At 38.2% G+C, this 15825-nt stretch overlaps 1 protein-coding gene across 1 annotated transcript in view; it reads right to left on the reverse strand.

Moving 5' to 3' along the window:
- Ush2a (usherin) overlaps nt 1-15825 on the reverse strand; it is a 755222-nt gene that overhangs the window by 233482 nt on the left and 505915 nt on the right. Inside the window, exons 40-42 of the mRNA XM_004672003.2 lie at nt 13772-14400; nt 4616-4950; nt 3585-3707 (exon numbers count right to left, since the gene is read on the reverse strand). Coding sequence (XP_004672060.2) covers nt 3585-3707; nt 4616-4950; nt 13772-14400 — 1087 coding nt within the window. The remainder of the gene's footprint in view (nt 1-3584; nt 3708-4615; nt 4951-13771; nt 14401-15825) is intronic.

A 15825-nucleotide genomic window follows, 5' to 3' on the forward strand; every position in this document is an offset into this window, starting at 1 on the left:
TGGAGGTATCTACTCAAACTGCCAGATAAAAATCTCCCAGGAGTTCACAGATAAAGGAAAGGAAGAGGAAGAAGAACCTTTCTCCTTCATGAACTTAACCACCACCAAGTCATGATAATCAGTTTTTCCCTAAAGAGAAAATGTCTATTATGTTTTAAAAACATATTTTAGCCGGGCGTGGTGGCGCACGCCTTTACTCCCAGCACTCGGGAGGCAGAGGTAGGAGGATCGCCATGAGTTTGAGGCCACCCTGAGATTACATAGTGAATTCCAGGTCAGCCTGGGCTAGACTGAGACCCTACCTCAAAAAGACCAAAAAAAAAAAATTATTTATTTGGAGAGAGAATGGGCATGCTGGGGCATCTAGCAACTGCCAATGGACTTTAGATGCATGTGCCACTTTATGCATCTGGCTTTATGTGGGCACTACAGAATCAAATTCTGGTCATTAGGCTTTCTAGGCAAGTGCCTTCACTTCTGAATTGTTACTCCAGTCCTATCTGTTATTTCTTATGCTTTCATCTTTCTTCTTTGAGTCCAGAGCAAAGAGGGGAACTCACTGCCTCATGCTTTTGGCAGCTTAGTGGGATTCCTGGGGAACCATGACTACCAGTGGTTGCTGAAAATGGTGATGGTGGCTTGAGGGTTAAGTAAGGGAGGTCGCTGGCCTCTGGTTGAACCCAGCCTGCCTCACCTGAGCAGCGTCACATGGTGGCAGCAAGTTCACCAGATTCTCCAAGCGATGAAAATGTCAGCAAGTCCAAAGTTATGGTCCCCTCAGCAACCATAACTTGGGTGCAGTGCACAGAGCTATTCAGGAGGACGAGTCGTCAACTGACAAGTAGTGTGATTCTGCATCTACACAGAGTCTGCGTCTGTGCCCACGGCTCAAACATCAGCAACAAAGCAACTGTGTGTGTTATGGATAAAAATTACCCCTTTCTAAAGATAACTGCAAGAACAAAAGTTGTTTTGTTTGAATTGTATCGTCCAGATAATTGGCTCAATATTCTGCTTTGCATAAGAAGACAGAAAAGATGAAAATCACTATTTGAATGATCTAAATTTCAGGAGGCAGTGATATTTTAGGCTGCATTTTTATATTTTTCTGTATATTAAGAAATATCTGCAAGCCACGCCCAGTGGATTTGCCTTTAATCCCAGAATTTGGAGGCTGAGGTAGGATTGCTGTGAATTTGAGACGAGGCTGAAGTAGAGTGAAGCCCTGACTCACTGTCCCCTCCACAAACACCAAAAACACAAACAAACACACACACACATGTAAGCACAATAGACTACATCAACAAATAAATAAAATAAATAAAACTTTGATTTACATTTAATCTCACAAATATATTTGTAAAGGGTTGTCCAGTGACTCAAATTAATTATACATTTTCCATAAACAGACCTGCCACTTAAAAGTAAGTTAAGTCAATAGTGCATGGTAGGATCTGGGGAGAAGAGGCAATTGCATGTGCCACCTAAAAGTACCAGAATTCAATGAAGAACTTAAAAAATTAAGAGCCACATAAATAAATCAGCAAAATAAATTAAGTCAGCATTCAGTATCCTGGTGTTTCACAACCTTAGATTCAACCAGCCATGAGTGGAAAATATTGGGGAAAATCACATCCGTTATTGAACACATGCTGACTTCTTCTTGCTATTATTCCCTAAACAGTACAGGATAACAACTGTTTGCACAGCATTTGCATCATATTAAATATTATCAGTAATATGGAGATGATTTAAAGATGCAGGAGGATGTGGGGAGGCTGTATAAACACTTCACAATTTTATAGAAAAAGATGGAAGCATTCACGGCTTTGGTCTCCATGGGCATGAGGGGTCCTGGGGCCTACTCACAGCCCGCAGAGATAAAGAGGAAGACCCGCACAGGGCAGAGGACGCCGAGGCAGCAGAGCCGTCTGACCTCAGAAGGGACACGAGCTCGGCCTGCAGTCAGGGTGCAGGGCAGCAGAACCTGATCCAACAAGACTGGTTTCTTTTATCAGAAAATCAAAATTCCTTCACACCAAGAAAATGCCCAGCTTCCTCTCAGATATTCAAGACACCCAGGTTGGTAGCAAAGGGCCCTGGAGAACTGTAGACTTACCAAGGTAGAAGGATAGAAAAGAATATTCTCACATTATGAAAGCTTGTGCCATATACTTTAAATGTTAAGAAAAAAATGCATACTGACTTTTAACCACCAGCAACCACTCCAATAAAAGTAAACAAACAAGCAAAAACCTTTGTAAGTCCTAGCAGAAAATAAAATCTTTTGACATTTAGCATTAGCACGAGGCTAGTGCAAATAACCCTTCAGGAGCATTCTGTTTTAGAACATCCTTTACAGAAGCAGCTGCCACAGCTATGTTTATTTTTGCTTAAATTCAGACCAAGAGAGTGGGCAGGGAAGCTTCCGGAGGAGAAAGCTTCTAGGCCAAGACCTGAAGGGTGATCTGGTGAGGCAATGGCAAAGAGCTCAGTGGGGGAGAAGAGGGTGAGCCAGTGTTCTGTCCACAGGTACTGAGCAGAGAGAGAGTGGCTGGAATACACAGGCTAGGGAGTGGGATAGGGGGAGACATGAGGTCTAAGACAAGTGTTGAAATGGGCTTCAGGAAATAGCTGCCCAGTGGTCAGCCTAGAAGAATGACCTGATTGAAAAGTTGTTGAAGAATATATGACTGAGAGTTTTATAACATAACTTTAATGTATTTTTTAATTTTTTCTTATTTTTTCAAAATTGCTTATTTTCCTTTATTGATTTGAGAAATAGAATGAGTACAGGCATATGTGAGAGTATTTTTGTTTTTGGCAAACAAACTCCAGATGCATGTGACACGTTGTGCATAATGGCGGGATGTGGAGACTGGGGAGTGGAACATGGTCCGTTAGGCCTTACGAGGGCCTTTAACTGCCGAACTCTCTTCAGCCCTCATGTATTTGTGAAACCTCACTACATTTCTTCAACCTGAGATATACATCACTGGATCTTGGGACTGGCAACTCCAGGGAAGCTGAGAGAAGTGAGCCCACTTGCTTGTGCTCACAGAGGATGCAGGGATAAAACTGAATTTAGACCTTTTAACTTTACCATCCGGCATTTTCTTTTTCCTGACACCACCCATTTGCCTGCATTTTACTAGACTGCATTCTCACAAGTCTCCATCCTATCCTGTTAGCTAAATAACCATTTGTGGACTCAATCAATGACTGTAACCCATGATTTTCCTGATACAAGAGCAGCAATCTCCACAGCTGTGTATGTACAACGTCTCCAAATTCCTCTGTTAAGTTTCGTGTCTGTAGAGAGGGGTGACAAAGGCAAGGGTTAAGGCTCAAACATCTCCGGGTTTGGCTTCAAAGGCTGGTCTTCGGCATGCAGTTAAGATGGTAAACATTAAACATCCTCACTGCTACAGTGCAGTGACTAATGCCACAGATAATAACCGAGAGAACTCTATTGCGCGGCTGATAACATGCTTACACAATGAAGATGCCAAGATTCTTTGAACTATTTAACATGTTCCCAACTAAATGCCAGCATTTGTTTTTGTAGTTTTTTGTAATCTCACCTGCTAAGACCCTTATCTTCATAAAACCACCGAGTTCCTGAATAAATACTGTGCCACAGATTTAAATCTTCCGGGGGATTTGATGCAAGTGGCTGTTGAATTTTACGTCTCACAAGCTCATATCTAAAGCAAAGATAGGCAGGGACGTCAGGGCTGTCTCAATTAATGTCATCAACAAGATTCAGGTAGTTTCATAGTTTGAGTGATAGTGTGCACTTGTGTGATGTGTGTATGGAAGCATAAACAAAATCTTAGTACAATTGTGAAGTTTTTCAGTTAAGCATGATATTGTGCTCCAAGTGTAACATAGTCCATTAATATGAAATAATCAGCTATACTCTAATTTTATGAGTTATCAGCAAAAATAATGTTTTAGACCTTTTTATGTCAGATTTGCTAAATCTTTATTGTGAGTTTCACATAAAGTAGAAATGCAAAGGCCTTACGAAGTTAACAATTTACCAAGACTTCTACCATCAAAACATTATAAATAATGATAATATTATCTACTCTGTGTTCTTAACCAGGTACCAAGTTCAGGTTTCTACAAAGCCATTTCAGACTCACAAGTTTGTACTTTCATCTTATCTATATACCTGACTGCAGTCTTTGTAAGTTTCCAGATAAATGTAATAGGTCAGAGAATTACAGAGTTAGCTTTATAATTCTGAGACACATTTGTGCTGCATTGAACATGATTTAGAATTGATTAACTCAGAATTTTTTAATTTCCTTGAAAATTAAGATCAGTATTATGAAGAGAAGTCTTTGCCAAAAGTGGTAGCAATCGAGTTTTAGTCTATTCCAATATTAATATGTTATTTCTACAGACTTCCACATAAGTTGACACATACAGTGTAACACTGTATGATTGCTGAGTGTCAGTACAATGTGTGATTGCTTTGAGTGTGTGTGTGTGTGTGCCCAATAAGGAATTAGTTTATATTCAGATGTGAGTAAAATTCTTCTATCCTACTCCTTGGAGTGATGAAGCCATAGCAAAACTCAAAAGCAAAACCACGTTTTCCTACCTCAAATCAGGTCCATTTGGTTTGGATGGTGGTTGCCAAGAAATCCCAACATAGGATTCACTTAGCGGAACCACTGACAGTGGAGCCACTTCCTGAGGCGAGGCTGGGGGGGTGGTGACAAAGGTGGGCAGGCTCTCCATGCACCCCCCTGGGTGTCCACTGCCCCCAGAGCAGGCAACAATTGTCACAGAATAACGAGTGAAAGGAGCCAAGGGGGAGACGATGTGACTGAACACTGAGGAAGATATGTTGGTGATAGTCACTCGTGGCTCAGGCATGCGGATCTCATAGCTCAGTATGTCTCCATTGGGAATAAGTGGGGGTTCCCAAGCGACCTAGAATAAAAGACAAACAGAACCCGTGTGACAGCATAGGAGCAGAGCAGCTGAAGTTCACACAGCCTGCAGTTTCTCTCTGCATCATTTGTAGGAAAGTCTTTTCTGAATGTCTCCTTTCAGCCTAGCCTTCTTCACTGGACAGTAATGATGGACTTGAAATCAACGAGCGGAAACCCAGGAACCAAGACAATGCTATTTCTGGAGCATGGCCCTCAGAGACGATAGGCTATCTAGGGCCAGTGGACCATCGCACACCACAGTGATTCATCACCACAGTGGGGGTTCTGAAGAACACAGCACACAGGAGGAGCACATTCACACACCCCCGTGCATCAATGGGGGATGGCCAGACTGCAGAGTTCCTTGTTTATACTCAATTACACGAAACCAGAGCTCCTCGCTTGGGCACTGTTAGTATGTCTGCCAAACAAGTCACCTTTATAAGAGTGGGAAGAGAAATGATTTATATCTTCAGATAATGGACAATCACATTCCTGCATCTTATTTGTGCATAATTTAGCAAATCAAACCATCACATCCTATCTTCAGGGCAAGAAACATGTAGGAAGCTTAAGAACTTCAGTCAAAGTACTGTCCTGTATACATGCACTTGAGCATCACGAAGAAAGGGGAGGGCAGGTGAGCAGCTCAGTGGTTAATTAAAGGCACTTGCTTTCAAAGTCTGCCAGCCAGGGTTCAATTCCACAGTGACCAAATAGGGAAAGATGAACAGTGTGTCACATGCATCTGGAATTTATTTGCAGTTGCAAGAGGCCATAGCATACACATTCTCTCTCTTCATCTCGGCTTGAAAATACCTAACTAAGTAAATAAAATAGATAGTATTTTTTTTTTTTAAAGTAGAAACAATCAAATTTTATCAAGAAATATCATGCCATCCAATGTTACTTTTCTGGCTAAATTTTACAGGAGTTTAGTGGTAACACTCGTGTTTTGTGGAGGGAAAGGACCCTAAAACAAGCATGTAGGATATTAAAATGACTTGTTCAGATGCTTTCCTGTCTGATTTCTTCCACTCTTGCCTTGTGGTGATCTTTACAGCATAAGCACCTTAGGTTATATTAAATAATCAGAACCTAAACTGTATGTCCCTTTAGCCCCAACATATACAGAAGGATTACAAAATCTTGTTTTACCTTTGCAAACATATGAATTCTGCTTATAAAAGTAGAGTTCTATGAATGATTATACTTATGGCTTCCTTTTATTTTTTCTTAGTATACAGTTATTTGGAAACCATAAAGGATAGATGTTGACAAGGTAATATGTTGATATCTGTATTTATTACTGTGCACAAAATAAAAAAACAAAATAAATTAATTTTCATTCGAAATTATAGTTTCCTACTAGATATACGAAGTTTACTTCAGGGCTGCCTCCTCCACAGAGGACTCCAGAGGCTCTGCACCATTCACAATTCAGTGGTTTTGCTGGGTTACTGTACATACTTGTATAAGACCATAGAAAAATTAGAATAGACAAGGACTGACCAGAAGTGTCCTTCTTTTCTTGCTAAGGACTGGTGACAATACGACTTATACCATGTGATGGCTAGTCATGGCTTAGAGTCTACTGTGGCTATCTACAGTCAATAATGGACATGAGTCTACACAAACACTGTGAGTAGCCCATCTTGTGAGAGAGTTCTAAGAAGACATATGGGGATGGGAGAAGTTGTAGATGCTTTTCTTAGGGGCACAGAGAACTGGTCTAGGAATTGAAATATTAAAGAAATCTAAGTAAGAGAGGGACAATGACCTGGACAGGATTCAAGTGGCTTTTTCAGGATACCTGAAAAATGAGTCAAGGCTAATTTCAGGAGTTCCTTAGTTTCTTGTAACACAAGCAAAAAAAAAAAAAAAAAAAAGGATGTCACAGCAATATTTCATTCAACTGATCTGAAAAATTCTTAGCTTCGTTGCTTCTTCAACCAGAATATTCTGAGAGTTTATATCTAGGATTGACAACACTTGAAAGAAGAAGAATCTGCTAGTAGTAGAGCTATCAGTGAATTGATTCAGGACTTGGTATTGAGGCTGAGATAAAGTATTGAGAAAATAAAACTTAAGATTTATACTAGTGAAGAAAGAGGAATTTGATGCAATGGCTCTGGGGAAAGACATGTAAAGATATAAAGTCCCCTTTTTCCCTTTATTACAAATGTTTACATATAGAAATTAAGTATCTTTCTTATCTTCTAAAATTATAAATGTTGTATATTTTTGTACTATATATTTTGTATTATGTATGTATGTAAAATTATGTATATTTTGACTATGGTGAATTAGAAAATAAGCATCTATTTCTATAAAAAATTTAGGAATATTTATATAACTATAAAATATATATAAAATTTATGAATATAAGTATGCATATATAAAATTTAGGAATATATGTATATATATATATATATATATATATATGTATGTATGTATAAAAACCCTCTTATAACAATGTGGAGTACATTGTCATTATGCCAGCAGGCCAGCAAAAATGGCATCTTACTTCAATACCCTCCTAAAAATATCCTGGAGCCATTATTAAAAATAAATGTGTCTCAGATTTTAAGGAGCCTGTTAGCTAAATATTAGATTCTATTCTTTCCTATACTTAAAACCTGTACCTAGTGTGACTTAAATATGTAAGGTTAAAATTTTTATCAGTTTAGTTTCTTGACCTTCTGTGTCCCCAGTGTACATAGAATGATTACAAAGTCCTGTTGCACCCTGACAACTAAGGAGAGCAGAGCACTTTGTTGGCCTTAATAAGCAAGAGATGTGTGCTTGCAAACTGTGATTTTCCATGGAAACTTTTAATTAGATTGATAGCTTTCTACTAGTATCAAAATGTTCATTTTAGTGATGGCTTTCCAATGTAAATGATTTATTTGAGAAGCTCTTAATTATTTAGATTTGATTTCCTTGTTTAGGTCTTATACATTTTAAGAAAATAGGATGGGTACAGAGCTAGAGAGGTGTCAAAGGAGTCATAAACTTCTTCCAGCTCATTCAGAGCATGGAAAAACAGCCCGGTTAAGTTCCCTGTGCTAAGTAGAAGCTAACATACTTAGGTCAGTTATACGGCTTCATGTCTGAACACACAATACACATAAGCATTCTGTGTATCACATAAGCTTCCTTCCTTGTTTAATTCCTTAAGAATATTACTTAAGAATATTAGAACTGAGAATCTTTACGAAGATTCCTATTAAGAATTGAGAATGGGCAAAAGATAAATTTCAGATGTGATCCATGACATGTCATTAAAGCTGGTAACTAAGAAACTCATGTCTGGGATTTTATATCCTCATGTTCATTGTAAAGAGACACTGCTCTTGTTGCAAGACATATACAGTTCTGAAACAATTTAATCAATGGAAGGTACAAATATAGTAATTTGTACCCATGATGCAGTCTTTGGCAAAGCTTCTCTCATACAAGAAGGTGGCAACATATATATTTGTTAAAACAAAATTAAAGTTATCCTTAATGTCATCCTCATTTCCTGTTGAAGCTTTTAATATTAATTATATCCATTTTAATTTCAAAACCTGTATTTGTATTTTGCATTCAGAGAAAGAGTATCAAGAGATATGAAGTAAAACTGCATTCTGGCTCTCATCCAGGACCATTCCTGGATCCAGTAGAAATGTAGAAGCTTATATACTTTTTCACCCAGGTATGCAAATAAATATATCATACACATACTTGCAGTGTTTCTTCCTGTAATTTTTTTTTCTAAATCAGTTTATTTCATACCTGTTATATGACTTCTCAGATAATACATACATTAAAATAATTTTGATTAAAATTACTGAAATCAAATCATTTTTATCTTGACATTATTTTCTGTTAAAATACTATTTTATAATGTTTGCAACACACAAGATTACATTTTCAGTGTGTTATTGATTACTAAGCTTGCCTGACGCAAAAGATTAGTGTGTATTTAATATTAGTAATTATTAAAAGTTTACTTTGGAAAAACATTTAGGTAGTTCACCTTGCCATTAAAATTAATTTATGTACCATCTTTGGCCCCCTAAACTCTTAAAATTATTAATTTTAGCTTTGTCACATTTACTTGTTTATTTCATTTGCATTTATCTCTTTTCTGATATAAAATTACTATACATGTTCTTTACTTAAATAAATTGTATTTAGATTAAAGTATCTCATGAATTATTAGAGGTTCTATGAGAAAAGTATATGTCTATAACAGGTTATATAAATATAATTTTTCAGCCATTCCTTGGATTTTCACATTGGGAAGTTCTCTTGTCTTGCAAAATTCAAATTATTTTCTGTCTTCATATATATACTTTTTCTTTGAAATCTATCAATTTTCTTTTTTCTTTAAAGGGGTCTTCCCTCTTTAGATTAGACACATTTCTCTTTTGTTTTATATTTACCTTTATGTTTTTAACATTAAGTTTTTGAAGCTGATTGGTAGGACTTATATGAGATGAGATGATAGAGTGGTCTATGTTTTTTCCATACACATGTCTGGCAAGTTAGGTCATAATCATTAGTAGAGCAAATCTCTCCCAAGGAGACAGAGAACTACTTCTGTAAGAAGTCAGGTTCCCAAATACACATATAACTATATACAATCTCTCTGTTCTGCTCAATGATAATTTCTCTATTTTATACCAATATTATATTGTTATAGTTCATGGGCTTTAAAATTCATGCACTACAGAAAGCATCACCACACTATTCAATAATTTTCTGGACTATTTCCAAACTACTTAGTCTTGTATTTATAGTTTAAAATAATCCTTTCAGTTTAAATTAAAACATTATGGGCACTTTGTTTTAGTGGTAGGATTACATGCTATATTTGGGCATGTTGTCTTGGTACAGAGTAAATATTTCCTTCTGGGATGATGATGTAATCTCCACTGGCTACAGTGGGAAGAAGCAGAGAAGAGTGTGAGTGCTAAAACCATTATGGTTGGGTGTGAATCCCAGTTCTTACTTCTTAAGTCATCTTATAAGCTGGTTATGCAATCTTCTGATTCTCAGTTTCCCATCTGTAAAATGGGAATACCTCTGGCATCTCTGCTAAGAGCACCTAAGAAATAAACAACAGTTCTTTGAGCATGGTATGAACCCCCAAATCTATCCATTGTCATTTTATATTATATTCTTCTGTGAGATATGTGTCATGATTTGTAGCTTTATTTAAGCTGGCATCAAAGATAAGCCCAGTTTAAAAAATTGATTAGAAAGATGATTAATGCTGAACTCCTTTTTCATTTATTACTATATTTGTTAATGTGTAGCACTAAGCGTGCCCATCTGAGTGGAGCCAGGCACTGTATGGTCAAGTGGACACTGTTGCATCGAAGATGGTCTCTTCACCTATGCTCCTGCATAAGGACCTTCCTCACAGGAAGGGCTGAGGATTGAAGGCTTGCTTTCCTTTTTCTGCATTAACTGAAGCAGGTGTACAAGGGCTCCAAGGATCAGAGGGCATAATAGCACAGTAGAAGAAAGTCTAGTGGTGAGGCATACAGATACAGCCTGGTTACGTTTCTTATTAGTTGTTACTCAGAGTTTCACTGCGGCAACCTGTCCCTTGACTGCTCTATCAATGCCTTCCTCTGAATCTGGTTTTATTTTGCTTTTTGTTTGTGGAGGGGTGTGGAAATATACACTGAATTTTGCAATTCCTTTTTTTTGTTGATAAAAAAGTAGATTTTCTCTTTTAATTTGCTGATGTAAGAACTGTGATGAAAGAATGCTTAATGTTGAACAATGCTTAACTTTCTGGAATCAGATATTAAACTTATCCTGCCAAATTCTTTTGATATTCTCATTTCAGTTTGTTGGTATTTTATATAGATGTCTTAGATACATGTTCATATGTGAAATTAGTCTATAATTTTATAGAACTATATTTTTCCATCTTTGCAGGAAATTAAATACCAAATAAAACTTCATTCCCCCACACCAAGTCTTTGTCACTTCTAGATATCTTGTATATTTATTTGCTTGTGTTCTGCTTATATTGTAAGCTCCATAGCACTAAGGACTTTATTTTGATCTCTTCTCTCTCTAGTGTCTAAAAGAAGCATCTATAAAAATGTGGTGATGTTCAATAAATGTAAGAGCAGAAATGTATTGCCACTGTTAATATTATTGACAATTTTCTTTACTATAGCACTTGTAACAATTGTACTTGGTAAATATTGAATAAATTCCATAACCAGTGCATTAATGACTTTCCTATTATTCCTCATAAATATTTTATTTATTTGAAATTTTGACTGTTAAATCATGTGCTTTGCAGAAAGAAGTCATGGCTTTTTAGCCATACATGTCTGTTTGGTAGGAGCTATATAACATTAGAAAATGTGCTTTGGTAAAGTGTGAAGATCTTTCTGAGCATAATGTGATGTAAGCTAACAATGCTAAAACAATAATGTGTTATTTGAAAATATTTAAGTACATTCCACAAAATACTAGAATTAGCTGCATATTCCTTCTGTTTCTTTTCATTAGTAGATTTTATTTCCCATCTAAAAAATGGGAATTAATGAATGGTGTGACATTTTATGTTACTGTTTATATACTTTGTCTGTATATTTCAGACACTTTCCTAGAAATCTAACCTGAGTTATCAGTATTTTGTGAGCCCCAGGTGATTGTTTATGTATTCCCTGGCCAAGATAATCCAAATTTCTATAGCAACCTGATAAGTCATGTGAGTTGTCTTGTTCCTGGATGATACAAAACTCAAGGGGTCAGGGGTGGAGGTCATGTTGATGTCAGCTTCACGCTGCTTGTACTGCTGGCGGAAAACACCCAAACAAGAGTGATTGCAGGAGGAAAGGGTTTATTTTGGCTTACAAACATGAGGGGAGGCTCCATGTTGACTGGGGAAATGGTGGTATGGCAGAGAGTGGACATCACCTCCTGGTCAACATCAGGGGACAGCAGCAGCAGGAGAACCTGACAAACACTGACAAAGGGAAGCTGGCTATGACACCCATAAGCCTGCCCATAACCATATATTTCCTTCAAGAGGCTCCAATTCCCAAATTGCCATCAGCTGGGGATCTAGCATTCAGAACACGTAAGTTTATGGGGGACACCTGAATCAAACCACCACAGGTAGTAAAGAAAAGGCCAGCCAAATTGTTCCAGGTTTTTAAAATTATGTTTGCACGTGAGCGTGTAAATATGGATGTGTCTGATGAATGTGTATGTGTGTGTATGTGATGCTGTGGTGAACGCGGGAGATTTGATGATAACCTCAGGGTGTTTTCCCTCTACTTCCCCTTTGCTTGAGAGTTGAGTCAGGGTCTCCATTGTTATTTTGTTTTTGCTACTTCCTATTGCCAATGTAGCTGGTACACAGATTCCAGGTTCTCCTGGCTCCTCCTCCCTTTACCATCAACGCCTTGGGATCACACATGTATGTACTGCTTTGTATCCAGCTTTATATGGGTGCTTGGGGATCAAATTCAGGCAAGCAGGCTTGCAAGCAAGAGCCTTTAGCTGCAGAGCTACCTTCCTAGCTCCCGTTCCAGGTCTTTTGATCACTGTTGATATATGCTTATTCTAGTAGCCTTGTGCACTGAGCAATTATTCTTCTGAAAAACGTATATTTTTTCAGAACTGTAGCAATCAGCAATACCTAGTTATAAAAGTTTTGTTAGAAAGAACCCAGCCAGTTTTGGGGAAGGAATTATGTTTGCTGTCATACCCCATCCTTCAGTAATACTACTATACTAGAGCTTCACAGCGCCCCCCTCAAGTTCAAAAACAAAGTTTTTTGTTTTTTGTTTTATGTTTTTACTTGAATAATGATCACTCTTAATATTTCACAATTCATGCAGTAAACATTGTCTATCATGTACTTAGAATTAATTTTCTTTTAGTGGTGGGTCCACAGAATTTCAGATACTTTGATTATTCCTACTAAAATTGTGTTGCCTTGACAATACTTTTATCAAAGCTAATAAAGACTTTTTAAAATGCTTCTAGTTTGTGGATTAAATTAAATTTCCTCAACAACTGGCACTGTGTAGCATTGCCTCGTGTCTGCCTTTGGTTGTGGAGAGAGAACACACAGCTGAGATCCAAGTCATAATTCCAGCAGATGAACTTTGCTGTTATGCAAATGTCTTTTGTTTTGTGCTCTGGTGAGCAGCTACTGTTCCAATGCTTTTGGCAGTGGTACAAGGCTGAGTCCATGGAAGCATGTGTGTATTTACACAAAAGCGCCTTCTAAGCTGCTAAACTCCCTCCTGTTTGGTTACACTGATTTCCCTTGAATGAAGTTTGTATGCCAGCCAAAACAATGGTAGTTATTCCATCCTCTGGAGTTCAATCCCAAAAGAATGAGGCAAATAATTGAATGCCTTCTAGATACCATGGTAATATGATATTTTGATTCTTAAAAAATAATACAAGAATATTGGCGATTGGAACTTTTGTTCACATGCTAGTCTATTTTTACATATTTTCCCACTAGAATCTTATTTTCTCACCTATTTAAATCTGACGTGGTGGCTAACCTAAGCATCCCATTGTGGCATTGAAAGTATTTCAGGTGTGCGAGGCAAATAGAAGCATCCCAACACAATAATTAGAGGGATACAGGGAGACATGAAAATCTGACATCCAATGCAAGATAGTTTGGGCCAAAGGCCAAAATCCAGTTTCTTCAGTGAATGCCCACGACAACAAATGCGTGCATTTGTCAGTAGATGGCTCTGTACAACACAGAGTGGAGCCAGGGTAAACGCGTGTCCTCAGAGGAGCCAGAGCACTCAGCACCTTACCTTGGCTGCGTCAGGTCCCAGCACGTGCACCACGGGCGGCTGTAACCCTGCAGGCCGGGAGGGTCTTGTAGTCACTTCCACCCAAGAGCTGCCGTTGGTGCCTCCATCAACAGTGCTCACCAGCACCCGGTACTCATACTGTGCCCATGGGCTGAGGGCAGGATCCTTGTCGATAAACCTCATTGGATGACTTCTTGGGAGAGTCACCAGGGTGGTGACTTTTTCGTTCCCTTTGGCTCTTCTTTCAATTGTGAAGTTCTCCACCAAGCCATTGGGGCTGGCGGGAGGTTGCCAAGATATGACGACTGACGTTGGAGTGTCTGAGAACAGCTGTGGACTGGGGATACCTTCAGGAGTCCCGGGCAGTGTCCAGACGGTCTGGGACGGTGGTGACAGTGAGCATCCTTTTGAAGTGCAGGCTTCTACCTGAAAGTGATAGGCAGTGTATGGGTGAAGGTGCGTAACTGTGCAGTTTGTGACCTTTCCCGGGGATCTCAGGTGTAGATGGCCTTGCTGGTAGATGTTGTAGTGCATAATAACCCCATTGCTCTTTAGGGGGTGTTGCCAGGAGAGGGACATCGTTCTTGACTTCACATCCAGGAGGATCGGAGGGTCTACAGGTCCAGGCTCTATGAAGAATAATAAAACCAAGCAGTCATGGCTCTTGGAAATTTACCACAGATCCTCAGAAATAAAGCTAAATGAACACCAACTCTCCCAAACATAAGTAAATGGCAGAAAAGTATGTATTGACTACCCTGCATACAACGGTGTGTGAAATATTTGTCGAGTATGTTGTCATTTTCCTCCCTAAGCTAGCTCTATCAAAATCATCTTTCTTTTTTTTTTTTTTTATTAATTAAAGCTAATGGTGAAAAATGTCATTTGGATTTTTTGAAATCAAGGCATTAGGAGAGAAATATACAAGCGAGCAATTTAACCAAAGTTGTAGCTTCTGCCACATTTTTCCCTCCAGCCCCAGTACGAATATAATCAATAACGCTATCATAACAAACCTGCATAGTTTACAGCCCCGTAAAACCCTTCTGCAGCACTAATTATATATTCCATATTATGCATGCTTCTGCTTACCATTCTAACCCATGTTTTGCAATTTATCTACTCCATGTTAATATTACAGGTGATTTTTTACTATGACTATGACAGAAGCTGCCGATTTAGCTCCTTCACCTACTGATAAATAAACAATGCACAGATCTGACCTTTAGGTTAACAGGTTTTATGCTTGCTCCACTCAGCACTCTAACTGATTCAATTATCATAAAGGTTCAGGAGGCTCCATGAATACTGAAGAAGGCTCACCATATGCCTGTATAGGTGTTGAGGCACAGGAAATATTCTGTAGCCCTCCAGAGAAATTCCTTAATTGTAAATAATTTCACCATGCGACACAATCAAGTCACCTTGAATGCAAACCCCTCAGCCTGCGGAGGCAAAGTGTTATTTAAGCTTTACTGGGCTGCGTTAAATTCTGCAATTTGAAGGGCTGTTAAGTTTTTCAATTGAAATTTCATTTAAAATGCAGGTGCTTTTTATTATATTGCGGCTTTACTGCTCTCTAGGTACAAGCAAGAACATGGTGCAATAACACAGATCTGGCTCAATCACTGATCAGTAACAGCTGTAATTCCAGAACATTTAGCATTCTTATAAACCATGGCCTGAAATCTATAAATTGCTACAACAGATCAAGAAAATACTATGTTCCCTTTTCTGCCCACAGTGATTTTGACATTTATGAGATTTTTTTTCTGTGAACATTAGATTTTATTGAAAATCTTTAAGAAAGATATACTTGGATTTAGTAATTGTTTAAAACAGCATTGATTACGTGAGTGTGTGTGAGCGAGTCAGCGTTCCATGGTAGGTAAAGAGAACCACAGCTTTAATAATGGGGCTTATGTCACTGCATTTTCACAAAACAGGATCCATGTATTTCTCACCTACTGATGTGACGGTAGGATAATAATTACCTTTTGAGGGTTAGATGCTATAGTGTAATAACCCTGAAATCAAGTCATTTCTGGCACTTT

Source organism: Jaculus jaculus, chromosome 1 (genome assembly GCF_020740685.1).
Source record: "Jaculus jaculus isolate mJacJac1 chromosome 1, mJacJac1.mat.Y.cur, whole genome shotgun sequence".
In the NCBI taxonomy this organism is placed as follows: Eukaryota; Metazoa; Chordata; class Mammalia; order Rodentia; family Dipodidae; genus Jaculus; species Jaculus jaculus.